The sequence below is a fragment of the Panthera pardus genome, unplaced genomic scaffold (assembly GCF_024362965.1).
Source record: "Panthera pardus isolate Hobbes unplaced genomic scaffold, ASM2436296v1 HiC_scaffold_3, whole genome shotgun sequence".
NCBI lineage: Eukaryota > Metazoa > Chordata > Mammalia > Carnivora > Felidae > Panthera > Panthera pardus.
In genome coordinates this window covers 25,347,083-25,372,720 of record NW_026526876.1, presented here as the reverse complement: position 1 = coordinate 25,372,720, position 25,638 = coordinate 25,347,083, and the positions used below count along the sequence as shown (strand labels likewise).

Sequence of the window (25,638 nt, the reverse complement as noted above, 5' to 3'; positions counted from 1 at the left end):
CAAGAATACTAGAGAAAGAGCGATAACTTACGACCCCGTTTGACAGTGACTGCCAAACGTCCATTCCTGCTTTCTTACTCATGGAGCCCTGATTTGATTTAAGGTGGCCTTAGGCACAGTTTTCAAACTGCAGTCTCTCACCTTGCAGATGGAGCTTACCTTTTAATGCAGCTCCAGTGAATGAGACGCAAACAGCATAGTTAATTTGCTATTGACAAGAACTTGCAGGAACGCTCCTGAACAGGGCATTCAGCTCCGCCAACACGGACCCTTTGCCCTTCCCTTCCCAGATGTTCAGAGCTGCAGAAGCCATTTTGCAACTATTAGGGGCAGGTTGAATTGCAGAGTCCTTAACCCTGACATCTTTGAACTGCCAATGTAACAGCCTCTTTCTGAACTTGTGGCACAGGAAAACATAAAGGGCCTATGTTGTTTAAGCTATGCATGGTTACTTGGGTTTTCTCTTACATGGAGCTGAAGTAATGAATGCCTGAGGCACCATACAAGGAAAACACAACCCCCACTCCTTTTTAAACCTCTCCTTCCTTCTTTAAACACTGAACGTTCACAGAAATGCACCCAGACCCTTTTTGCTCCTAATTTGACCACCAAGTTTTACTGTTAGGTTTTTTGAAGCCAGAGTTACACAATAAAGGAGTGTTGTTGTTGTTATTTTTCTGACGCTTGAACGGAATGGGGAATGATGTATGAGGAAGCAGAATCTTTTGTCTCTATGGCAACTGAGAACACTGTGTTTTTATACAAGCTAAGTATTTTACAAGACTTTTTTTATTTTTTTGTTAAATTGTTGAAGGAAAATGGAGTGGGGCCTTGCATTTTCGGTCAGTATAATCTAAAATGACATGCGTTTCGTTTTCTTGTATTAGTTATTATTTACTTTGAATGTGTCTTACCATTTAGGTATAAGAGGTCTTTTTATGTGCTTTAAATTGTTTTCTGTTTTGATTTTAGAAGATACTTCTGTTTTTTTTCTTGAAGATATTCTGGGTTTTTTTTAGAAACTTTGAGTACATAAAGCTTAGTTTTTATTTCAAATTCTGAATATTCAAAATTTTAAAATACTTATTATTTACCTTAATATTCAATCTGTACCCAAGTAAAATAGGAACCTAAGATCAATTTCATATGAAGATCTGTCTTAAAATTACTAAATAAAACAGGTCTTCCCTCCTTGGTTTACCTTCTCTTTTTTCTTTCCCCTTTGCTTTTGCCAATCATTTTATTCATCCTTAAGGATTAAAAAAATTGTTTTTAATGTTTTATTTATTTTTGAGAGAGAGAGACAGAGCGTGAGCAAGAGAGGGTCAGAGAGAGGGAGACCCAGAATCCGAAGCAGGCTCCAGGCTCCGAGCTGTCAGTACAGAGCCCGACGCGGGGCTCGAACTCACGAACCGTGAGATCATGACCTGAGCCGAAGTCGGACGCTCAACCGACTGAGCCACCCAGGCACATCCCTAAGGATTTAATGCATATTTATTCTGTGCACCATGCTGATAAATTAATAATTAAGATAGAAGAGAATTATAAATCATATTTCCTTCTATTTGCTGGCTCATGATCTAGATGAATAAACAAAGTTCACACGTTTGAAACACTTCCACATTACAGAGAAAAACAGAGTGTCCTATGAAAATAGATCCTTGAGCATTGAGAGAAGGAAGGCATTAATGTCGGTTGGTGGGATTAAAGAATACCTCAGGGGCGCCTGGATGGCTCACTTGGTTAAGTGTCCCACTTCGGCTCAGGTCATGATTTCACGGTTCGTGAGTTCGAGCCCCGCGTCGGGCTCTGTGCTGACCGCTCGGAGCCTGGAGCCTTCTTGGATTCTGTCTCCCTCTCTCTCTGCTCCTTCCCTGCTTGTGCTCTGTCTCTCTCTTCGTCAAAAATAAATAAACATTAAAAAAAAAAAAAAAGAACACCTCAGAGAGGAGAGAAGACTTGAGTCAGCCTTGAAGATGATCCCTTTGGATGAGGAAACAAATGAAGGGACTTTCCAGATAGTGCAACGAGCAAAAGTCTAAAGAATCAAGAACAGACTTGGCTTGTTTGGGAAATGCCAATGATACCAGAGTTTGGAAAGGCCAATGATACTAGAGTAGAGGGAGTGCCCGACTGCTCGGGACAAATTAAGGAGTTTTCTGTGTGAGGTCTACTGTGAAAAGCATTGAAGGAGAGAGAGCCTTGACACCCACATCTTGAGTTAGAGACGAAAGAAAGCTCTTAGTACGGAAGGCTTGAATGTGTCTCCTTCAGTAATTCCTTAATGAATTTATTGTTGGCCACAATACTGACTACCTGTAGATCAATAGCCTTAGAACACCGATCGTTGAACTTGGAAGCAGATGACTTAGTGTTATTAGGGTTGCACAGAGAAATCCTTAGGCTAAATCTCGTGCCGTTATGTAGATACTCCAGACTTCACTGTGAGAAACAGAAACTGCACTGTACTGTTGGGTAGCAGTCGTGAGCGGCCATATGCATTTTGTTCTCGTCCAGTGAAACTGGCTGCTCTTCAGCGAACATTTTTGCCCCTAGAGAATTAAGGTTTAATGATCATGTCTGAATAAATGCACTTGAACTGGGAAGGAAGCATTCTTAGGGTTCATCTTCCCCAGTATTCATGTTTTGTCTAATCCTAGCAATTACCAAAAGGTAACCTGAAAGAGAGCATGGTGTACAAGCTGAAAAAAAAAGAAATATCTCAACCTACCAGTGAAGCAGAATAATAAGTAATAATAAGCAGAATAATAAGTGAGAATAATAAGTAAGAGGAGCCAGTGATAGGATGATTGTCACACTAACTGACGATTGTCTCAGAAAAAAATATCTTCTGAGGAAAAACTAAGCCAGGGAAAGAAAGACAAATGAGGGGCACCTGGGTGGCTCAGTCAGTTAAGCTTCCGACTTTGGCTCAGGTCGTGATCTCACAGTTGGTGAGTTCGAGCCCCGCGTGGGGCTCTGTGCTGACAGCTCAGAGCCTGGAGCCTGCTTCGGATTCTATGTCTCCCTCTCTTTCTACCCCTCCCCCACTTGTGTGTGCACTGTCTCTCTCTTTCTCTCTCTCTCTCTCTCAGAAATAAACATTAAAAAAAGACATGAAAAACTGCACTATGAATATAAGTTGCCATTTTCATGTTATCGATGTGGAGAGATTTTTCATTACCAAACGTAAGAATTTTTCTTTCTTGCCACCTATGAGCGACCATCTGGCAAGAGCAAGGATAATAATACATCATCTCTAATTTTGTATGTGCTAGAAAGCATCAGATCCAACGTGATTTTGTATTTCTTACAGAGAACCTGGCACTATTAAATGCTGAAAATTGTTTATTCAGCAAATCTCAAACCTAGTTGCATATACTTGGTCTGTCTTGGGTTTTTTTGTTTGTTTGGTGGTGTTTTGTTTTTTTTTTTTTTTCATTTGATTGGTATTTACGGAGTCCCTAGATGCACCAGGCAGTGTGCCAAATTGTTGGGATACATGAGTGAATGCGGGGTTGCATTACGGTGGGCAAGGCAGATCTTAAAATGAGCCCTAGATGAAGAAGTCAATTGCGTAGGGTACTTGAAGGTTATATGTTCTATGGTAAAAAGGAACAGTAAAACAAGGAAAGGGAGACTGGGAGGGCGGGGGGCAAGGCTGCAATTTAAAATAGGGTGGTCAGGGAGACTTCAGTACCAAGATAACATTTAAGCAGAAAGTTAAGACTTTGAGAAAGAAGTCATGTGAATATCTGAGGAGAAGCTTCCAGACACCAAGGCGAGAGCATCTCTGGCATGTCGTCCGCCCAGCAAGGAGGCAGGTGGGCTGCAGTGGTGGGGGGGGGGTGGTGGTATAGAGTGGTGGAGGTGAATTGAGAGGGGTACCTGGGATTGGATCACATGAGGCCTCATGGAATGTGGTGTTGTGTTTGGCTTTTAATTTTTTTTTTTTATAATACAGCTTTATTAAGATACAATTCACATACCAGCAATTAATTCATTGTAAGTGTCCAATTTAATGGTTTTTATTATATTCAACCTTCCGTAACCATCCCCACAATCAATTTTAAGTTTCCATTGCCCCTCAAAGAAATCTGATACCCTTTAGCAGTCAGCAACCCACACTCCAGCCCCTCTCACTCCAGGCAACCAGTAATCTACTTTCTATGGATTTGCCTTCTAGATATTCAGTAGAAACAGGATCATATAAAACATAGTCTTTCGTGACTGCCTCCTTTCACTTAGCGTAGCATTTTCAAGGTTCATCCGTGTTAACGTGTGTTAGTATTTCATTCCTTTTCATGATTGAACGATACCCCTCTGGGTGGATATACAACACTTTGTTTATCCATTCATCAATTGATGAACATCTGGGTTATCTCCTCTTTTGGGCTATTAGGAGTAATGCTGCTATGAATATTTATCTGCAAGTTTTTGTGTGGGTGCGTGTTTTAATTTCTCACCCAGGAGTGGACTTCCTGGAACATGTGGTAAGTATGTTTAACCTTTTGAGGAACTACCAAACTATCTTCCACTGGCCTTCCTACCAGCAGGGTTTCTCCACATCTTCACCAGCTCTTGCTATTAGCTGTCTTTTGATTCGGACCGTCCTAGTGGGCGTCAAGTGGTACGTCATTAGTGTTTTAATTTGAAATCGCCTAATTACAGTGATGTCGAACATCTTCTCATGTGCTTGTTGGCCCATTGTATATCTTCTTTGGAGAAATGTCTTTTCAGTTCCTTTGCCCATTAAAAAAAATTTTTTTTAACGTTTTTTTTAATTTTTGAGAGCGAAAGAGACAGAGTGTGAGCAGGGGAGGGAGACACAGAATCCAAAGCAGGCTCCAGGCTCTGAGCTGTCAGCACAGAGCCCGATGCAGGGCTCGAACTCACAAACCGCGAGATCATGACCTGAGCCGAAGTGGGAAGCATAACCGACTGAGCCACCCAGACACCCCTGCCCATTTTAAAATTGAGTAAAATTGTCCACTTCTTACTGAGCCATGAGCAATCTTTATTCTTGATACAAATCCCTTATCAGATGTATGGTTTGCAGATATTTTCTCCCATTCAGCACACATCTAGGCCTTAAAAAATCTTGTTGAGTAAGTATTTGAATGTTCAAAATTATATTCGCATTACAATGTTACTATAGAATTAGAATTTAGTTAATTATATATCAATGCTAATGACTTAAACTATTAAATATGAGTAATAAATGGATAGAGCTTTCATAATCTTACCATCTTTAAATTCAGTATTATGATTGGTAGGGGGTGTTTAAAATCTGCCATTTTAATGAATGGGCAAATTATAAAAACATGGAATGTAATTAGTTTTTTGTTTAAAAAATACATTTGATTTTTAAATCTTACAGATGGAAAAAGTAGAAGCAGATCTAACCAGATCCAAGTCTCTTCGTGAGAAACAGTCAAAGGAGTTTCTATGGCAGCTGGAGGACGTCAAACAACGATATGAACAGCAGGTTGGTCTTTCATTTTGATGATGCCTTTGAATTTTTAAATGCATGTGCAATCTCTCTTTTAAAAATCTCATTATATCACGGACACCTGGCTGGCTCAGTCAGTGGAGCGTGTAACTCTTGGATCTCGGGGTCGTGAGTATAAGCCCCACATTGGGAATAGAGATTACTTAAAAATAAGAAAATTTTTTAAGTTTATTTATTTATTTTGAGAGAGAGAGAGAGAGGGAGGTAAGGGCAGAGAGGGAAGGAGAGAGAGGATTCCAAGCAGGCTCCATACTGTCAGTGCAGAGGCCAATCAAAGCAGGGCTGAAACTCACAAACCGTGAAATCATGACCTGAGCCAAAATCCAGAGTTGGACACCTAACCGACTTAGCCACCCAGGCGCCCCAAAAATAAAATTCTAAAAAAAATATCATTATATCATAAAATCCCTGCCCAGTGAAAATTTTACTAAGAATGTTGTTACCAGTGTATGGGAGTCATTTAAAATAAGATCTGTTTCGGTAGAATCCAGAAACAGAATTTTAGCTGTTCGCTGAAGTCTGTTCCGACAGTTTATCCATCTGCATGTTGAATTGAAACATTTATTGTGATTCCTGAGTCCTTCTGTTCCTGGCAGGGCCTAAGTGTGACTCACTCATTTATTTGAGAAGTGGTTTTGGGTGCCCACCATGTCCCGACCCTGGACGGAGCTGTCAGCAGGACCGACAGTGTTCCTTTGCTCACAGAGCATACACACTCCACTTGGTGCGCAGCCAACCCATTAATAAAAAACCAAACAAAACCAAACAGATGAGATAATTTTGAAGAGTGATTTATGAAGTCTCGAGGAGGTGTGTACAGAGGCCTCGTCGGGGAGAGTCGGGAAGGGGATTACCGGCACTGACAGGTGGTCAGGGAAGCCCTCTGAGCAGGGAACTTTGTGCTCAGAATCTTGAAAACTAGGACTGAGCCAGCCATGAAGCCTCTGGAAGAAGAGTATTCTGGACTGAGGGAGCAGTGTGTGCAAGGATCTGATGAGCGCCAGCTGGGAGCGTTCAAGGAACAAAAGATGACAGTAAAGTGGGGGAGTGCCTGGGTGGCTCAGTTGGTTAAGCGTCCGACTTTGGCTCAGGTCGTGATCTCATGGTTCATGAGGTCAAGCCCGTTTCAGGCTCTGAGCTCACGGTGTAGAGCCTGCTTCGGATCCTCTGTCCCCCTCTCTCTCTCTGCCCCTCCCCTGCTCTCTCTCTCTCTCTCAAAAATAAATAAACATAAAAAAAAAATGACAGTAGAGGCTGGTTCAGCATGTATGTAGAGAGGAAGCTTCTAGCTGTAGGAGATGGGGTGAGAATTTGGCTAGGACCAGGACATCCGGGGTAGTGTCTTTTCTAAGAATGTAGTCCAGCTAATTCTTGGAATATTTAAGATGGCTATTAATTTTTACTTATTTGTCTAATTTATTTCCCTAATTTCCTTAACATCTGGAAAAAATGTTAATTAGCTTAATCACTAAGAAAAATTAAAGATAGTATTTGAACCTTTTTATTCTGAAAACCTCAATAATTTTTTTCATTATTGTATTTTCAATTCCTTATTAAATGGGTACTGCATCAAAAACTAATTAATCCCTTGTGATTACTGGATTCAAATCCCTCTCCGAAGTGATAGCAATTAGGGACTCAGTTGAGTTCCATGAAAAGAAAGTCTGGTCTGACATGTGACCTGACTGTTGGTACGTTGTTGTTGCTGTTTTCATCTTAAAATGTTGGTAAAAATACCTGAGTTACTTTGACAGGAATGGTGTAAAGGCAAAAGAGTTCCAAAGACAGAAGTTTGCAAATCGGTCCTTCTTTGTTATTGCCATCATCTGTATTGTCCTGCTCCATTCTGCTTCAGCACTTCCCTAAAACGTTACATGAACGTGACCTTTTGGGCCCATGCCCATTTCTTCCTTCTCTGACATTATGGCATTAATCACCTCATCATTCCTTACACTGAAATCAGCTCTTGTAAAATACCATCTAGAGCTGTTCTTAATCCAGAATGGAGTACCAGGGAGCAGAAACTGTCTTTTACTTTTCTTCCAGCCTCAGTTACATTATGTTTCTGTGATTGAGCCGATAATAGAAATACATTATCGAATTCATTATTGTTTAATTGACTTGGGTGGGAAGTGGGGATAAGAAAGAAACTGAGGTCATAGCCAAATATAGATAAGAATAGTAAGAATGGGCAGTAAGTGTTGCATATTGTCATGTTCTAGTTACAAGTATAATGGAGGTGATTCTTGGATTGAAAGCGATATTAGAAGCAAAAACAATAACAAGAAAAACGTTACTTCCTCTAAGTAAACTGGTGGAGGAACAGGGGAGAGAGACACAGATATGACTCAGAAACTGTTGTGTTTCAGGATGAGTGTAAGGGGTAGGAGCATTTTCTTGGAGAGTTTAAAAAATTGTATTTTCATTTTGATGATAATTGTGTAGGTGATGAATTTATAGCCAGAGATAGCCACGTGACTTCAGTGCCTGATTTGCATTATGTTGTGATTGTTTTCGCAGAGCTCTGGCTTTTTAAAGTTGGACGCATAAGGAAAACCACCACGGAAAATTAACATTTGACTAAATAAAACTTATTTTAAGTTAAAAAAAGGAATAATACTTGCAACAAATGTGATAGGCAAAGAATGACTCTCTTATGAAATTAATAAATTTATAACAAATAAAAATAATTAGCATTTAAATTAAGTAATTAGCACAAATCATAAGAAAATCATTAATGTCCCGATAAATGACCTGGCAAAGGACCGAAGGAGATAAGAAATGAATAAACGACAGTGTAGAAACATCTACAGCCTTGGCGTTAATAAAAATGCAAATTAGAATTAACAATGATGTGCCATCTAAAGTTGGCAAAAGTTTAGTGAAATTTGTACTTTCATATATTGCTGATGGCATTTAAATTAATATAGCCTTTTTGGAGAGGATTTTGGCGCTATCTACCAAGAGTCATAAAAAGTGTTTACACCCGCTGGCCCAATTATTGTTAATCTCAGACAGAAATAGTCAAACAATAATGTCAATTATCATTTAGGTGATGGAATCACGGTTGGTTCTTTTTCTACATTCCTTACTTTCCACATCATGATAGCGTCTTTTTAAATGTGACAGTCATGTTTTTAGTTTACGAATAAACTTACATAAACTTCATTTGAAAGAATGTCAAGTTTCAAAGTCTTTTCTCAGAATGATCGTTTTAAAAATCTACCAAAGTTTATCCTTTGTATAGTCTTGCTTAAAAATGCTTAATTAGAGGAATTAATTAATCTTTTAAAGAATTGATGCTATTGATAGAAACTACATGCTGTTGCATTAATTTTTCTGTATTTCACTTTCATGAAAAAGGGATAAATGATACAAGCGGTATGCAAATGCATAACAGGAAATTAAAAAAAAAACACCTCGCACAAGGATCCCTCAGGTCTTGGTGATTTCACCCACTTTATTCTTCCTATATCTGTAGGCCTGTTTATTAGACTTGAGAATGGAGATCCCAGGCAGTAACTCGCTAGGGAAAGACAAAGGCAGGAATCTGAGCTAGGAGATTTTAGGAGAATATTTACCAATGTGATAATGTACCAACTTTTTAAAACCTTTTCCAGCAGAAAATTCTGTTAACAGGAACAGTATTCCCCCAGACCTCTCCAAATTGTTAAGATTTTTGCTGGGAAAGTTTATCATAAGCAATGATAAGCATGTAGTTGTGGTCCCTGCAAGCTAGCGCAAGTTCACTAAAAATGCAGCCGATTAAACTAAGCTCATTTCCTTCTTTGAACAGGGGGGCCAGGCTGGTAGATAAAGAAAGGGGAATAGATATAGTATAACTGGACTTCGCTGAGCCATCTGGCAAGGTCCCTCACAAAGGCAATATGGGAAAATATGGTTTAGATATTGGTGCATTTATGTGGTTAAGTGAGAGTTCAAAGGGCCATCTCTGAATGACTAGTGTCGACCTGAATTGAGATTTCTGAGTGTGTCAGTCACTGGATGATGATAAAGAGGTAAAGTTCCCTGCTTCCATAGAGCCCAGAGGAGTAGTTAACACGGAGGATAGGACAATCAGTTCTCTGAAGCTTTAAACAGCTGAAATTAAGATGATTAAATTTATTGGGATTGAATATAAAATCCTATGCTTAGATGATACAATCATCTGCAAAAAATACGAGGCAAGGGTCGGGGGTAATGTAAGGGAGGGGCATAAACGGTGGGGACAGCAAGGAAGACAGAAAAAAATGCCTGGGATGGTGGGGATAATGGTTCTAGCACATTGTTTACGTATCGGGTCACATAAGAAATAAGTCCGTTGTGGTCACCACGTCTTAAGTAGGACACCGACAGACAGACATGTTCAAATGAAAGTCTCCAGAATATAGAAAGGCTTGGAACCATCTCAGAGGAGATTTGCCAAGAGAAGACAAGAAATATTAGAGATATTAGAAATATTAGAGAATAGCAGATCTGTTTCTTTTTATTTATTTTTTTTAATGTTTATTATTTATTTTTGAGAGAGAGATGGACTGTGACAGAGTGCAAGCAGGGGAGGGGCAGAGAGAGAGAGGGAGACACGGAATCTGAAGCAGGCTCCAGGCTCTTGGCCCGATGTGGGGCTCTAACTCACGAACCACGAGATCATGACCTGAGCCGAAGCTGGACTGAGCCTCCCGGGCGCCCCCACATCTATTTATTTTTGGAGTCAAGGTCTGTCATACAGGAAATCTGAGGACTGGTCTGTGTGGTAATATCCCAACAGCCAGCATTTGGTAGCACCTGCTCCGGGCCACGTATCTCTCCTACACGGTCCACGTGAATTGAGCCGTGTCCCCCCTCACAGGAGGGGGAGGCAGAGACCATTACTTGTCATTCCCATCTTCTAGCTGTAGAAACTGAAGCACATCCTCTTAAATAACCTGAGGTCCCGCACACTTCACAGATGAGAGAATCAGAACCTGCACCAGAGCCACGCTCCGACCCCCCCTTGCAGTTCCGGGGGGCAGACACTGAAGCCATGTGTAGGTAGTACTGTGAGGCATATTTTGAGTCATTTTGAAATAGTCCTTTCCTAAAGAATTATTCAAATGGGCAATGGTGTATCTCGTGAGAGAGTAAGTTCCCCAGCCCGAGCCTGTGGACGTGCCCGTCGGGCGTGTTGTGGACGGACCCTGTGCCCTTGGGGGGGCTGTCCCACTGCTAAGGTCCCTTCCAAATCCAGTGTTCGGTGACTTTCTGTTCTTTTGCCTGATTAGACCGCAGCCCATCTGTGCATCTCTTGACAGACATAGATCTCTTGTAGGTGTAGACGAGTCAGCAACACCACCGGCTTGTTGACTTACGTACCTGTCTGGCTGGACTTCCTTATTTCAGGGCTTCTGCCGACATTCAGGTCCGAGTGTGACGATTCTTCTATTACTTTGTCTGACTTTTCTACAACATGTGAGATCTTTTTTTTTTTTTTTTTAATTTTTTTTAGCGTTTATTTATTTTTGAGACAGAGAGAGACAGAGCAGGAACGGGGGAGGGTCAGAGAGAGAGGGAGACACAGAATCCGAAGCAGGCTCCAGGCTCTGAGCTGTCAGCACAGGGGCCCGATGCGGGGCTCGAACTCACGGACCGCGAGATCGTGACCTGAGCCGAAGTCGGCGCTCAACCGACTGAGCCACCCAGGCGCCCCATACAACATGTGAGATCTTAAGTGATATGGCTAATAGCATTTCACACTGGAAGGAGATGTCAATGCTCATCTCCCAGGCCCTTCTTTCTCAAACTGGGGTAGTGAGTGAGCCACGGTCAGGGCGTATGTGAAGCTACCATACAAGCTTCCTGGAAGGTTCGAGTCACCTGATGATTTTGTGGGAAAGCAAAGCAGTTTTACTATTGAGGGCACCATCATATTAAAACAAACATACACTTTCCTGTTTTGTAAAATGCAAAGTTCTCATGAATTTATAAGATAAAATAGGGCATTTCAAAGAAACTTCCAGCTTGCAGAGGCTGCTTCAGGCTATGCCCTCAGATCCCCCCGGAGGGCGGAGGGGGGTTGCTATTCATTTTCACTGCTGCTGGGGGTACTTCGGTGGAAAAGTTGTAGAAGCACTTATCTAGTGTAATCCTCACTTAAAAAAAAAATTTTTTTTTAAATGTTTTATTTATTCTTGAGAGACAGAGAGAGACAGAGCATGAGCATGGGGCGGACAGAGAGAGAGGGAGACACAGAATCTGAAGCAGCTCCAGGCTCTGAGCTGTCTGCACAGAGCCCGACGCAGGGCTCGAACTCACAAGCAGTGAGATCGTGACCTGAGCCGAAGTCGGACGCTCAACCGACTGAGCCACCAGGCGCCCCGGTCCTCACTTTTTATCATGAGAATTGACATCCAGAGGAAATGAATGACTTGTGCTTGTGGGGCCTCAGTTTCCTTACTTGATTTTCATTTTTGAGTCCCTCTCATATAGAAAACATCATGCCAGTAGCTGCAATGAAGTGAAAAAAGCAAAGTGGTATTTTAAAATATTTCAGCCAGAGTACAGGCATAAAGTGGGCAGCTGTGGAGAGAAAAACATCAAACACATGGGCTAAACACTCACACAAATATCCTGTAAAGCCCAAGCTTTCATCAAGATTTCCTGTTTCTTTCCTGTATAACCCATTGGAACAAAAAGACAATTCTAATTGTCTGCACAACCCTCATTCAAGCTGGAAACAAACAGCAAACCAGGCATGCTAGGATTTCCTGAACTATGGAGATTTTTTTGGCAGTCCCATCAGATCATTCTTTAGTCTTATATTTTATATCTTCTCTTTTCACTACAAAGCCTTTAAAGGGAAATGTAGTTCAACAGATAAACAAGTGGTCGAATTCTTGGGAAAGAATAGATGGTTATTGTCAATGATTGTTAAAAAACACCGAAGGGCCAGCCGCTTACACGTCACTATTATTTGAAACTTAAAAATATTTTGGCAGCAAAGAGAGTGTAAAGATGAGACAAATTATACCAGGTAAGTAAGTAGTTGGGAAATTTTACGATCAGTTGAGATACTCAGTTTGCAGCTAGCCTGTGCTTCCCAGGTTTTTCCCCTGCAAATGTTTTAGTTTTTTGTTATCTCAATTTTTTTTTTTTTTTTTTTTAGCTTCATTGGAGAAGGAGACAGTACAAAGCAAGATGTGGAGGAAGAGAGTGAAGGCACTGACTAGTCAGGGTGCACTTCCCGCGCCCCCCCCCCCGGCCCCGCCCCCACAAGGCGGAGGTGTGCGGGCGGGGACCCCAGCCCAGGGAGAGGGTGTTGGCATCAGAGCGGAGGGGTAGGCCTCTGCTGTAACTAGTGAAAAGAGGAGGGAGGACAGATGCACAGAAGTTTGTATATCTGCAGCAAGGAAATGAGGACACTCTTGTTCCTAAGAGGTTTTCCTTTTGTGAGAGAGGAGGCGAGATGCTTTGCTGAGACTTGGAGGAATTATGTGGGCGGCAGGGCTGAGAGATGTGGGGATCGTGTGATATTGTTGGGGAGATGGCATGACTGATCTGACTAGGACAACCTGGGTGAAACTTCTTTTTGGCACTGAGGTCCCCGATGAGGTTAATGACCGTGAATTTGGGGGTCTCTTCAAAATGGATTTTCATGGGATTTCTCGCTTTCCGAACATGCAGGAGCATTCATCGTACCTCGGGTCCGCTCTGTCATTCTCTTTGTCGTCGTCCTGCTCACTTATCTTACTCTTTTTAAGTCTTTTGGCTCGGCTTTCCTTTTCCAGTTTGTAACCAAGAATTTTTGAGCCTAAGCTACGTATCAGCCACCCTGTTCTCTCCGCGGTGGTCGAGGAAGAGGCATTCTTGATCCATTACTGCTGCAAGGCACACATTGGTCCTACAGGCCATGGGCAAAGTGCCAGATTCCTGGACGTGAGCCTGTGGCGCCACAGAGGCTGGGCCTGTGTGTCTGTGGCCTGGGTCCACAGAATGGGCGTTGATGCTTCGTGAAAGGTGCGTACAGCAGGCCTCTTCCTTTCTGTTTGCTTGCTTGTTTGGAACTTTCCTCATCTCAGTTAAGACAAATGGCCCTTTTATCTGGAGTGGGAATGAAGAGGGCGATGGTGAACACATCTGTTTTCAGTAACTGTAATGTGAAGCATGTATGTTTCATTTCAGGGGTACTTCATTTGAACAATGCTTCCTAGATAGCGGTATGGCTGATTGAGGATTCCCATTCCCTAGATCCCTTAGGAGTCTAAAAGAGAAGCAGTGACTTTCCAACCATTCATTATTTAACGTATGTTTATTGAGCAACTACTTTGTGCTAAACATTGTTCCAGGTGCTTAGGATATGGCAGTGAACACAATAGTCTCTATTATTACGATAGAGGAGACAACAATACCTCTCTCTCTCTCTCTTTCTCTCTCAAAATGTAAGGTAAGATAATGCTAATTGCTACGAAATAAAGCAAGATCAGATGTTGGAGTGAAAGGGCTATCTTATATAGAGTTGTTTCACAGAAGGTGTTATTTTTGATAAGGTCAGTGAAAGGTTCTAAAGAAGTGATGTTCTCTATAAAGAATTAAATTAAAACCTGCATGAAGGGAAGGAGGAGACCACACAAAACTTGAGGTACGGAGAGAATATTTTGCGTAGAAGGAATGGGCTTGTATGTGGCTGGCATGGAGTGAGTGAGGGAGAGAGTGTTAGGAGCCAAGGTCAGGCTGTGGACAGCTTGCACCATGTTCATGTCCCACTGTGGTGGGAAGCTTCGGTTTTATTCTGATGATGGAGAGCCGTGGGAACATTTGAGCAAGATCTGATCTGCTTCTTAAAACGCCTTCTCTAGCTGCTGTGCAGAGCATTGATTGTAGGGGAGGCAGGGAGGCCAGCCAGGAGACGAAGGCGGTGGTCTGGTGAGAGACGACCCTGTTTTGGACCCAGGGGGGTACGCTGGGGGTGACAGCAAGTGGTCAGATTGGGCCGTATTTTGTAGGAAGGACTTGTTAATGGATGCGAAATGGAGTGTGAGGGGAAGAGGGAACTCAAACACGACTCCTGACTTTCCCAGCCCAACAACCAGGTGAATGGTGGTGACAGACACAGACCTGTGAGTAGAGAGAGAAGAGAAAGGAGGTCCCAGGGCTGAGCCCAGGGCTACTACAACACCTGGAGATGCGGAGGAGGTGGAGGAAATACCGAGACCGGAAAGAACAGCCAATGAGGCAGCAGGGAGACTCGGAAGGTCTGTTTTCCCATAAACCATGTGCAGTGAGCGTTTCAGGAAGGAAGAAGTGAGTGACCTCTTGTTTCAGGTGTTGCCAAGAAGGGAAATCAGATGGAGACGGAGAGCTGGCCGACGGACTCGGCGAGAAGGTCTTTCGCCACCTCATTCAAGGCCAGTTTCAGTGGAAGGCGGGAACAGAACCCTGAGTGATGGGGCTGGAGAGAGAATGGGACGTGAGCACCCCTTTTGGGAGATTTTGAAGGAAGGGAGCTGAGAAATGAGGTGGTAGCCTGCGGGGCATGCAGGGTCAACGGGAAGGTTTTAGAAAATGAGATAGGTACGAAGGTCCGTTTGCTGATGACCATGGTCCGTCGGAGAAGACGATGTCGGTGATGCAGACCCTGGTGGGATCATTGTGAGAGCAAGTGCTTGATTTGGCAAGGGGGGATGGCACCGGAAGGCGGGGCTCTCCTGAGGTGGCAACAAGGACGGCCACCCATTTGAGTCACAGGAAAGGCAGAGGCTACCTAGGTAGGTAGACATCTCAACGTGATGATGAGAGGAAGCCATTCCCTTCAAACTCTTTCTGTTGTTTGTTCCTGAATGCCACCTGCTTCATTCAAGATGATGAATGATTGTGAAGCATTATAGTAGGTGGTGTGTGGAAAGTAAAAAGAAAGTAAAGGCACAGTCCATGTTTTGGAGGAATTTATAACCTGGTTGATCTCTTTGTCCTTCTGAAGCCCATACCAGCCGTAAATCCCACGCTAGCCAGAAACCCTGATGATTTTTGTATTTCATATTCATTCTGCAGCAGTGATGTGCCAGATTAAGACAAACTGAGTGCATTTTAGAGGAACAGACATCAGGCAAAAGAAATTGAAACTAAAACGTACAGTGAAGGCATGTTTTCCCCCCAAATCCTGAACTCTAAGAGAGTGAATTCTCAGTTAATGAATTTTCTCAATTTTGAGTGGCTTAAATTGACCATCATTAAACCGTGAAGAAGAATCTTGAAATATTGGACTATCTGAATGAATCCTTCCTGGGTTTTAACTGAGATCTGGCAGATAAGGACCCAGAAAATAGTAGCCAGTTTTCCAAAAAGTTGTGAAAGCTCAAGGTCATTGTCACTCATGACCCGCAGGCGCCGGGAAGGTATTTTGCAGTGTTCAGTGGGAAAGAAGGCTGCAGAGAAGAGTGCTGGCTTCCGATACTTGCAGCATTTTCCTTCCTTTCCTCTGTGGCTGCTGGTGCGCTTGCGGCCTTCAGCCCTTAGGTATCCTAAGCTTTAGGAACGTCAGCTCGCTCTTGTCCCCGCTACTGATGCCTCAGTAGAGAGGAAGAGGGGAAGCAGCTGCACGTGCTGGCGGGCCCTCGTTCCATCCCGAATAGCAGTTAGCACAGCAACACTAACCTTTAAAGAGAAGAGGACTTGCATTAACTACACGGAACCGTTGACAGATTCCGTTGATGGCTTCTTTGGTTGTAGTGGACATCTAGTCCTAGAGCCCCACGGCCACCCGCAGGTGACAGGTTCTACTTCTGCTCTTGACACACGGATGACTTTGTGCTTTTTTTTGTCGTTGCTGTTGGTGCCTGTTTCTGCGAAGATGTTGTTCGTGAAGTCAGACTGTGCTGTGGCATTTTCTGTGCCAACTTGTGCTGAATTTTCACTCTGACTCCAAAGGCTCAGAGCAGATTGTATATGTCCTTAGGTTTATCTTTTCTTTTTTAAAGTTCTTATTTGAATTCCAGTTAGTTAGCATACAGTGTATTATTAGTTTCAGGTGTACAATATAGTGATTCAACCATTCTGCCCATTGCTCAGGGCTCATCATGATAAGTGTACTCTTAATCCCTGGAAAATCCTTGTTTTTTTCTTTAAATGGCTACCTCTTCAAAGTACCCCTTGAACTATTAACCCTATATGTATGTAATTACTCACAATAGTTGAACTGACCTTCGTCTCTCTTTTTAAAAAGGTAACACATTTCAATAGTTGGTTTTACGAGGCATTGGTCTTCCCTACAACTTTACTCGAGCTGAACCAGGCTGGGGGGATCCAGAACTGCCATAGCGTAGTACTGAGGAAGAGTTCAAAAAGTCTCAGGAAAATGAGAATATTCGAATGATACTGCTACTTTAGACCAGATAACCTACTCCGCGGGAGGGCCTAGAAGATACTGCCTTCACTAAGGTGTTGAGGAATGCACTGACAGTGGGGGCACTGATACTGTTGAGCAGCTACGCGGTGGCTTCCTCCACATGCTGGCACCTGTCGCGGGAGATGCTGCCATGGAACTGGGCTGCCTACTTCCAAGAGGATGGTAGGGTTCCAAAATGGCAGACGCCAGTTGGAGGTGGGGCACTTGAACGTCAGATGGAAGGTAGAAGTGATTCCTCCTATGGGCCCCAAGGCTAGGGAGGCAATCAAGGTGTCTAGTCGGGCAGGGCTATGTGAACACAGATGGTGCCTACAGCAGTTGTCCCGGGGGATAAGAGAGACAGAGACCAATGAGAGTACTCCTTGCACAACATCAAGAAAAAGTCAAGAGCTGGTGAGTGAACTTTAGACAATTCTCCACTTGAGTGGAAAATCATGGTCCTTCATCCAGTTTCCAGATCTAAGTTCATAGTTCACGGACCCTTGATAAGGGTTCTTACAATGCCAAGTAAATATCTCCCCAAGGGGAGCTGTTGCCAGCTGACATGGTACATACAGCACACAGTGGCGGAAGCAGAAATTCCCCTGGAGTCTTATTCTGGAGTGACTCCTGTTAATGTGGTATGAGTATAATTCCAGAAATTTCTGAGAGATGGATAAATAGAAGGCTTTGTAGATACAAAGACAAAAACATTTTTTAAGAAATGAGACTATGCTGGGCGCCTGGGTGGCTCAGTCTGTTGAGTGTACAACTTCAGCTCAGGTCATGGTCTCACGGTCCGTGAGTTCGAGCCCCGCGTCGGGCTCTGTGCTGACAGTTCAGAGCCTGGAGCCTGCTTCAGATTCTGTATCTCTCTCTCTCTCCCCCTCCCCTGCTCATGCTCTGCCTCTTTCTGTCGCTCAAAAATAAGTAAATGTTAAAATAATAAGTAAGTAAATAAATAAAAATCAAAAAAAAAAAAGAAATGAGACTATGCGGTATATTCTACTTATATTAGAATAATCTCGTGAAATCAGTTGAAGTAAAGAAACAAGGAAAACTTAAGGAATTTCTGAAGTGTAGAAAAATGTTTCTTTACCATATGACAACAGGTGATTTCTTAGAACATTAAGAAATAAAGATAAAAAAATACACGGAGGTTAGAGTCATTTTGAATTTTATGGTTCGATTTTGAGAGCATTAGTTTCCTCACTACAATAAAAAAAAAAATTGACATGCTCAACCCTCCTTCCACCCAGTCCCTTCCCACTCTATTTCGTCAAATTATCGTGTCATTTACACATCGTGGAGGGTTATAGCATTTGTATTCTGTTCTGTAAGCACAAGGATCATAACATCATTACATGGAGTTCGGTTTTTATTGAAACCATTTTTGTGCTCACCACGGGGACATCCAGCACCCCTCCTCCATAGCAGTTTCCTTCACTGTGATTCATCTGTTGAGCGCTGAGATTTCATCACGGAGTTGTTTTTTCCAAGAAGGGCATATAATTGTTGTATTCGCTGCATTTTTGCATGCTTGAAAATCACTCTATGTTCCCTTAGTTTGGGCTGGGCATTACATGCTCTGGTGGACCTTTTTTCCCTGAAGCTTTATACATATGGTTCCACTATATTTTGGCCCTGAGCTGCCCTGGTCGTCTCTTGGTTGCCTGGATTTCATCCTCACGTTTTTTTTTTTTTTTTTTTTTTTCCTAGAGTGGTTTGGGTTCCATAGTTTCAAGTTTAGTTGTAGTGTTCTTGAGCTATTATTTTCCTCAATTGGAAAAAAAAAGGCTTTTTGTGGCATACGGTGTGTTTCTTTGTTACACACACTCAACTCTTCCTTCCTTCATTCATTACAGGGAAATTTTCTTTCTTTCTTTTTTTTTTTTTTTAATTTTTTTTAATGTTTATTTATTTTTGACAGAGAGAGAGAGAGACAGAGCATGAGCAGGGGAGGGGCAGAGAGAGAGGGAGACACAGAATCCGAAGCAGGCTCCAGGTTCTGAGCTGTCAGTACAGAGCCCGATGCGGGGCTCGAACTCCTGGACCACGAGATCATGACCTGAGCTGAAGTCGGCCGCTCAACCGACTGAGCCACCCAGGCGCCCCACAGGGAAATTTTCTGATATATCTGTGTGTACATGGGTTTTCTTGCTATTTGCTCTCCACATTCTCTTCTCTCCTTCATTCTCTCAAGTCTTTTGTCAGTGTCAGTGATTCGATTTTCAGCCATGTTGATTCAGTTGATTGTTGTTTCTAATGGAGAATTTACAATTAACTTTGTGATTGGGTTATTTTGGTCCTTGGTTAATTCTGTTGTTTTATCTTCTTGTCTATGGGTTCTTCTTCTGTAGCCGTCGTGCTCCTACTAGGTCCCCCGTCACTCGCTCCTGATTTTGAGGGTGTGTTTCCTTCCCTCGAGAATGATGGGCCTGCCTTCCTTTCTTCCTTCTCCTTCCCCACCTCTTTTAAAAAACATTTTTGTTTATTATTATTTTTTAATATTTATTTTTGAGGGAGAGAGACAGAGCACGAGCACAGGAAGGGCAGAGAGAGAGGGAGAGAGAGAATCCGAAGCAGGCTCCAGGCTCTGAACTGTCAGCACAGAGCCCGATGTGGGGCTCAAACTCACAGACCATGAGATCATGACCTGAGCTGAAGTCAGATGCTTAACCGACTGAGCCACCCAGGTGCCCCCCCCCCCCAACTTTTAGTTTGTTTTTTAGTTGGTGTAATATTTTTATAGCTATCTAGACACTTTTTCCTTTCATCTCACCTGGGCTTTAAGTGGGCAGCACTCTCCGAATCTCTTCATTTTGGTTTATACACGTGAATTGTCTCTGACTCCATTTCTGCCTTTTTTTTTTTTCAGCCTAGGTTTCAGTTTGAGGGCAAAGGTATTCTGTTGTATTTACTTTCTGCAGTTTGAGATTAGGATAAGGTCGAGGAGGAGAACTTAGGTGAGGGCAGTGACACACTTTGTTAGAGAAACTGATACCTGCTGTGTCTTTTAACATTTTGCTAATGTCTTCCCCCAAGATTTGCTTTCTGTATTGGACCGGTTTTTCTTTTCTTTTCTTTTCTTTTCTTTTCTTTTCTTTTCTTTTCTTTTCTTTTCTCTTCTCTTCTTTTGTCTTTTCTTTTCTTTTCTTTTTTCTTTTTTCTTCTCTTCTCTTCTCTTCTCTTCTCTTCTCTTCTCTTCTCTTCTCTTCTCTTTTCTTTTCTTTTCTTTTCTTTTTTAATGGGAACTCTGAAGCCTGTGCTTCGATCAGAATCAGCCACAATTTTTCACTTTCTCATCCATCTCTTTCCAGCAGCCATTTCCACTGATGAAGTTACGCCCTTACCCTTGCCTTAGAAGATGTTCCTCAGCAGCACTTTGCTCAGCATTTCTGCCTCTGGGGAAGGAACAGAATAGTAGAGCCTCTCTTTCTTTCCTTGACTACCACCCTTTGCCATGGATGGCCAAGGTGATAACCTTCTTTCCTTGTTTGGTTGTTGCCAGTGAATGTCCTATTGTGTTTTACATTTGTTTTGTTCCTTTCACAATTTTTCAGCAGTCTTTCCCCAGAAGTTGTGATGCCAGGCGTGTTCGCCATGAGGCACTGGTCGCCTCGGAAGCCACTTGTTCCCTTCTTGCCAAAAGCATCCCATCAGCAGCTGAGTGACTGACTGTCAGGGTGTTACAGGGAAGTCTTGTGGATTAAGACGGACATTGTATTACCTTGGTAGCCTTCACCCGTGTCCAAACTTCAGCTTTCATACTTCTGTTCACTTGAAATGAGCGCAGTCACCACTGAGTTGTAAGACACGTCTATCCCGAGGGCTCCTAACTGGAGACTCCTCCCCTTCCTCCTTTCCCAGCCAGAGCATGCAGAGGACCTCTTTTTTCTACTTCCTGTAGCTTTAACCCATTCTTATACCAAGGCTTCAGAATATAGATTTTGTAATTTGGTTATGTTCAAGGTTATTTTAGTATTCTGTACCACCAGCCCCTTTAAAAAATATGTTGGATGTATTCTGTCACTTCTATAATTATGCTTCTGGTTTTGGAATTTCTGACGTTGAGGTGTGTTACTGAGATGTGTTGGTCTTCTATGGGTTGTGTACCGAGAAGTAATGACTTCTGTCCCCATTGTCGTTTTCTTTATGAGATTTTTAAAATATGTTCAGGCCACATTTGCCAGCACTGATTTCACTGGAAAGCAGTTACCAGGACTTAAAATATACATTCCGGGGCCCCCAGAGACTTGCATATTTGGTGGTTCCATCTTGGTCTTTCTCAGAGCCTGGAATGTACTTCTGCTCTTGGACACGTATGTGAAGCCTCACTTAGAATGGGGACGCCGGCACCAGACTGCACAATGATTTAGTCTGTGATGGATGGCTGTGCTTTCAGGGACTTCAGAACTTTAAAACTTCACTCTTGAACTTCATGTGTAGTCTGTGTTGGGGGGGTAGCATAGTGGATGGAGCATCATCTCCTATTTTGACCTCCAAAAATGATAGTTGTTGTCAACCTAATAGTGTCTAGGCTATAAAGCCATTTTCTCACTTAAACCCCAACCACCAAGGCATCAAGCCCAGCACCTAAGGGCACTACCAGATGCTACCAGACGCTTGCACTTGAGGGCTATTCACGTTACTCCCCCGGAAGACATGTCAAGCTGCCTTTTTTCTTAAGTTTATTTGTTTTGAAAGAGAGAGAGAGAGAGCGAGCAAGCGAGCATGTGCACATGAGCCGGGGAGGGACAGAAAGAGAGGGAGAGAGAGAATCCCAAGCAGGCCCTGTGCTGTCAGTATGGAGCCTGATGAGGGGCTTGATCCCACGAACCGTGAGCTCATGACCTGAGCCAAAATCAAGAGTCAGACACTTATCCGACTGTGTCACCCAGGCTCCCCGCCATCTGCTTTTGTGCATATAGAGCGGGTATACCTGTCCAGTGTAGATACCTGGCCCATAGCCCTGTGCTTTCGGATTAGGGAACTTAAAGCTTTCCTTCCTTTATTACAGGGAGCTCTGTAGCTGGCCTTACTGAAGCACGTTCCTGGGTGATGGTGCATCCTATTCGCCCCTGTAGGATAGATTATGGGTTCTGGACCGCTTCGACACAGAGACCTCGTTGTCACTGAACATTCGTCTTTGTGGATGCTGTGTACTTTTACATCCTCCACATTTTCTGCGACTTACAACCTCCTGGTCACCATTAACTCCATTAGACATTATTGTTGGTCAACCAGAAGTATCTATTAGTCCAAGATAAAGTACTGTACTTCATGTTTGCTTTTGAGATACACCCACAAGTAAAAGATGGAACTAGAAAAGCCAAAAAACTCTGTTAACATTTACTTACGTGGAAGGGGCTAGGGACCAGTAAAATCTTCAATTTAATCCACTTTGATCCACTTTTGGATCCACTTTGATCCAAATTTGATCCACTTTGATGATGGCCTTTGTGGTTATGAATATCATCATTATGTTGTTTCCAGAGCATTAGGGTTTTTCTTCTGGACTCTGCTATTTATCAGGAGAAGACGTCTGCCAGAAGGTACGAACAGTGAGGAATCCTGGGCAAAGACCAGGAAGGGTTCATAACACCTAGAGGTTGGCCAGGTAGTGTTGGTGTGAGCAGACAGGCCTCTGCTATTTCACTTTAAAAGGCTCTCGCAACCTGAGATTTATTCATTCATTCACTAGCGTCACTGAGCAATGGGTCCTGACAAAATAACAAAGTATTACTAATTTATGAACATCTGACTTTAGGCTCGAAATTCTGCTATCTCTATTTCATTTGTTCCTGATTTTTAAAAATGAATAAACTGAAATCTGAACATGGGCAGGTCATTGATCAGTCTACAAGAGCTCTTCAAATAACTCGGAGACAGTTACTATGAAAGTACCTTACTTAGAGCCTAGAATGAGGCAGCACCATTACTCACAATCTATCTGATAGTGACTCCTGATCGTGTGGTGTGTTTTTTCTTGGGGGAAAGAAGTTCTTCTGGACTTCTTCTGCCCTAATTACGGGTCAACTGGTTGCTTTTTCCTAGAGTGTATAAAATAATTGGTTTTCCATCAATTTTAAATCCTATCCATTCTCTCAATGTTCCTGAGACTTTTGAGAATCAGATCTCAGTAGAACTTTCTACCTCCATCCACTTCTTTCAGTGTGTTACTTAAATGATTTTAATTAAAACTTACAAATTTATTATAATAATGCTTGATAGTGTAACACTGAGTAGAAATAATAATGTGTCCAAGAACTAAAAATATTCTAACTCAATAATTCATAAACTCAGATGCCTGAAATAATGCAGTAATATCAACAAAACGTTGAATTCTCTCTTTTTTTGCGATTAACATTATAGTTGTGTGAATCACAGAGTAAAGCATGCACATTAATTTTAAATAAGAAAGCTTTGCTACTTGGTAGGTAAGCAGACGATGTTGATGTTATTTTTTCTATATGTTGCCAACAGTAGAATAATATGGAAGAAAGATCCCTACATTTTAAGTAGGCACAAATTCACTAGAATGCATCTTTGTTCTCAGATGCAAAATAAATATTTCTATATTATTTTATACATTATTTTGTTCTGATAAGTGGATATGAAGAGCGAGTATCCTTTTCTTTCTTCTAAATAGTATAGTACATTTATGAGTGGCCAGAAATTTCGTGCTCATTTTCCAACTCCAAGAAAAATCACAGTAAGGAAACATGTTGAAACCTGTGTGTAAGCACATTCAGTTCGTGTTTTGATTCTTAATTTGCAATTAGAGGATGAGAATTTCAATTCTCAAAAGAAAAGAAGTTCTGAAATTTAGCGTAGCATGTACGCCTGGAGAAATGAATGCTATCGCTTTAAGATAAGGTAGGCTGGTGATTCATTGCACGACACAAGAAACAAGATCGATTTGGAGCAGGCTCCTACTGTTAGCTTTTTTGAAGATGGATTCTCACGCCGAAAATAACACAACATATTCTAGATAACAGCAGTTTTTTCCCCTGAAATCCACCAAAACTGAAGAAAAATCCAAGTGACTGTTCTTAGCAGCTGTGTGGCCTGGAGTTCACTGGGGAAGCTGGCTTCCTGCAGTCCCCTATTCATCACCTGCTTCAAAGACAGCCTGGCTGGCTATAGTTTGCAGGCCAGGTAGGGTGCCATTGTGCACAGTCTGGGAGGATTAGTATCAAAGCTGCGGCAACCAGGCCCTTGGTCTCGGGCTGCCATTCAGTCTAGCAGGGAGAGGCTAAGACTGGCCAAGGTCACAGTCTCCAGTGTGGAGTGGACTGGGAAAGGATCCTGAGAATAGAATGCTCTTTATGAAATCATGGCGCAAGCCTGCAGCACAGCAGGTGCCCTTCTGGAACACATAACATCTGTTTATGTTGGTATACCGTAGCTGACAACGAGATAATAGAGCTTTGAAATTTATCATTTTATTTTTTTAAAAAGACAACTGTATATACAATAATCCAGATGCGTATTTAGCTTCGATCTTTTATTTGAAAATCATAAAGAAAACTGACCGATTTAATTGCTGCTTTTTACGTGTATATATTTAAGCAAACAGCAACGCGTACTGACTATTAACCATTTATAACCATTGCTGATCAGTAATACCCGAATTCTTGGGTAGGAAATACGTAGCATTCGACATAATTTTTTTCAATGTTCAGGCATTTATGTCAACAGATTGCAGAACGATTTCCTGCATATGCCCAACTGGCTTGAATATTAGGAGGTTTGGATAAAATCACCCCCTCCCCCCAGACGAGAGTATTTCAAGGGTGAGGTAATCATGACGCAAAAATAAAATTTTCAACTTGGACAAATTAGAGAAAAATTAAGCTGTCCATGAGTTGTCATGACGACAAGGATGTTCTGTTGATGAACTGTCCTCCTCATTGTCCAATCAGATAGTAGAGCTGAAGCTGGAGCATGAACAGGAGAAGACGCACCTATTACAGCAGCATAACGCAGAGAAGGATAGCCTAGTCCGAGACCATGAACGGGAAATTGAAAACCTGGAAAAACAGCTTCGCGCTGCCAATATGGAGCACGAAAATCAAATTCAAGAGTTCAAGAAACGAGATTCACAGGTAATTATCAATAATATTTGATAAAACGGCTGTCTATTTTTAAAAAGTCATCAGCGTTTAGTGTTTTCCTATTATTCTTGTTGGTGCACGCTGTTTGATCATTTGCAAAACTGACATATAAATGTGATTTTTTTGTTTTCTTCTCCCCCCCTCCCCCCGTTTTGAGGATGAATAAGGCTTTAACTACAGAAACCACAGGTAGCCAGATTAAAAATCCCATGGCGCGCTATAACTTGGCCCCTTTTTTATAATCTTGTCTCAGTTCCTTTCATGATGGATTTTTTTTTAAGGTATCTGCCCCTTACCCCTCCCCTCAGCCTCTGCAAATCCCTACGAAATATATCAGCCTTACTCCTTGCTTTTTGTTTTAATCTCTGTAGGTAATCAAGCAGCTGTTTTAATATTTGCTTTTCCTTCCTGGTGTTGCTTTTTTTTTTTTTTTTTTTTTTTTTTCATTAGACTCTATATTTGATTAGATCACTCAGATGGCAATTGGTAAAAATGACTCCAGAGAAGGGCTATTTCCCATCAGGTCTGTCGCTTTTTCCGATATGCACATGCCCCCCAGCCTCCACCTCTGTAGTCCCTGTTGGAAACCATTTGGCAGAATAACCCCCAGCTGTGGTAGCATTTGACTCTTCAAACTTATGGATGAAATG

At 42.2% G+C, this 25,638-nt stretch overlaps 1 protein-coding gene across 14 annotated transcripts in view; it reads left to right on the top strand.

The window, feature by feature from the left end:
- Positions 1-25,638, top strand: part of CEP112 (centrosomal protein 112) — a 462,552-nt gene that overhangs the window by 175,897 nt on the left and 261,017 nt on the right. For 13 of the 14 annotated variants that reach the window (XR_008418577.1, XR_008418579.1, XM_053892300.1 and 10 more), the window contains 2 exons: positions 5,381-5,488; positions 24,797-24,979. Coding sequence is in view for 12 of the 14 variants with exons in the window: in XM_053892300.1 (XP_053748275.1) it covers positions 5,381-5,488; positions 24,797-24,979 (291 nt within the window). In the remaining 2 variants the exon portion in view is untranslated. The remainder of the gene's footprint in view (positions 1-5,380; positions 5,489-24,796; positions 24,980-25,638) is intronic. The other variant, XM_053892303.1, reaches the window with a different exon arrangement.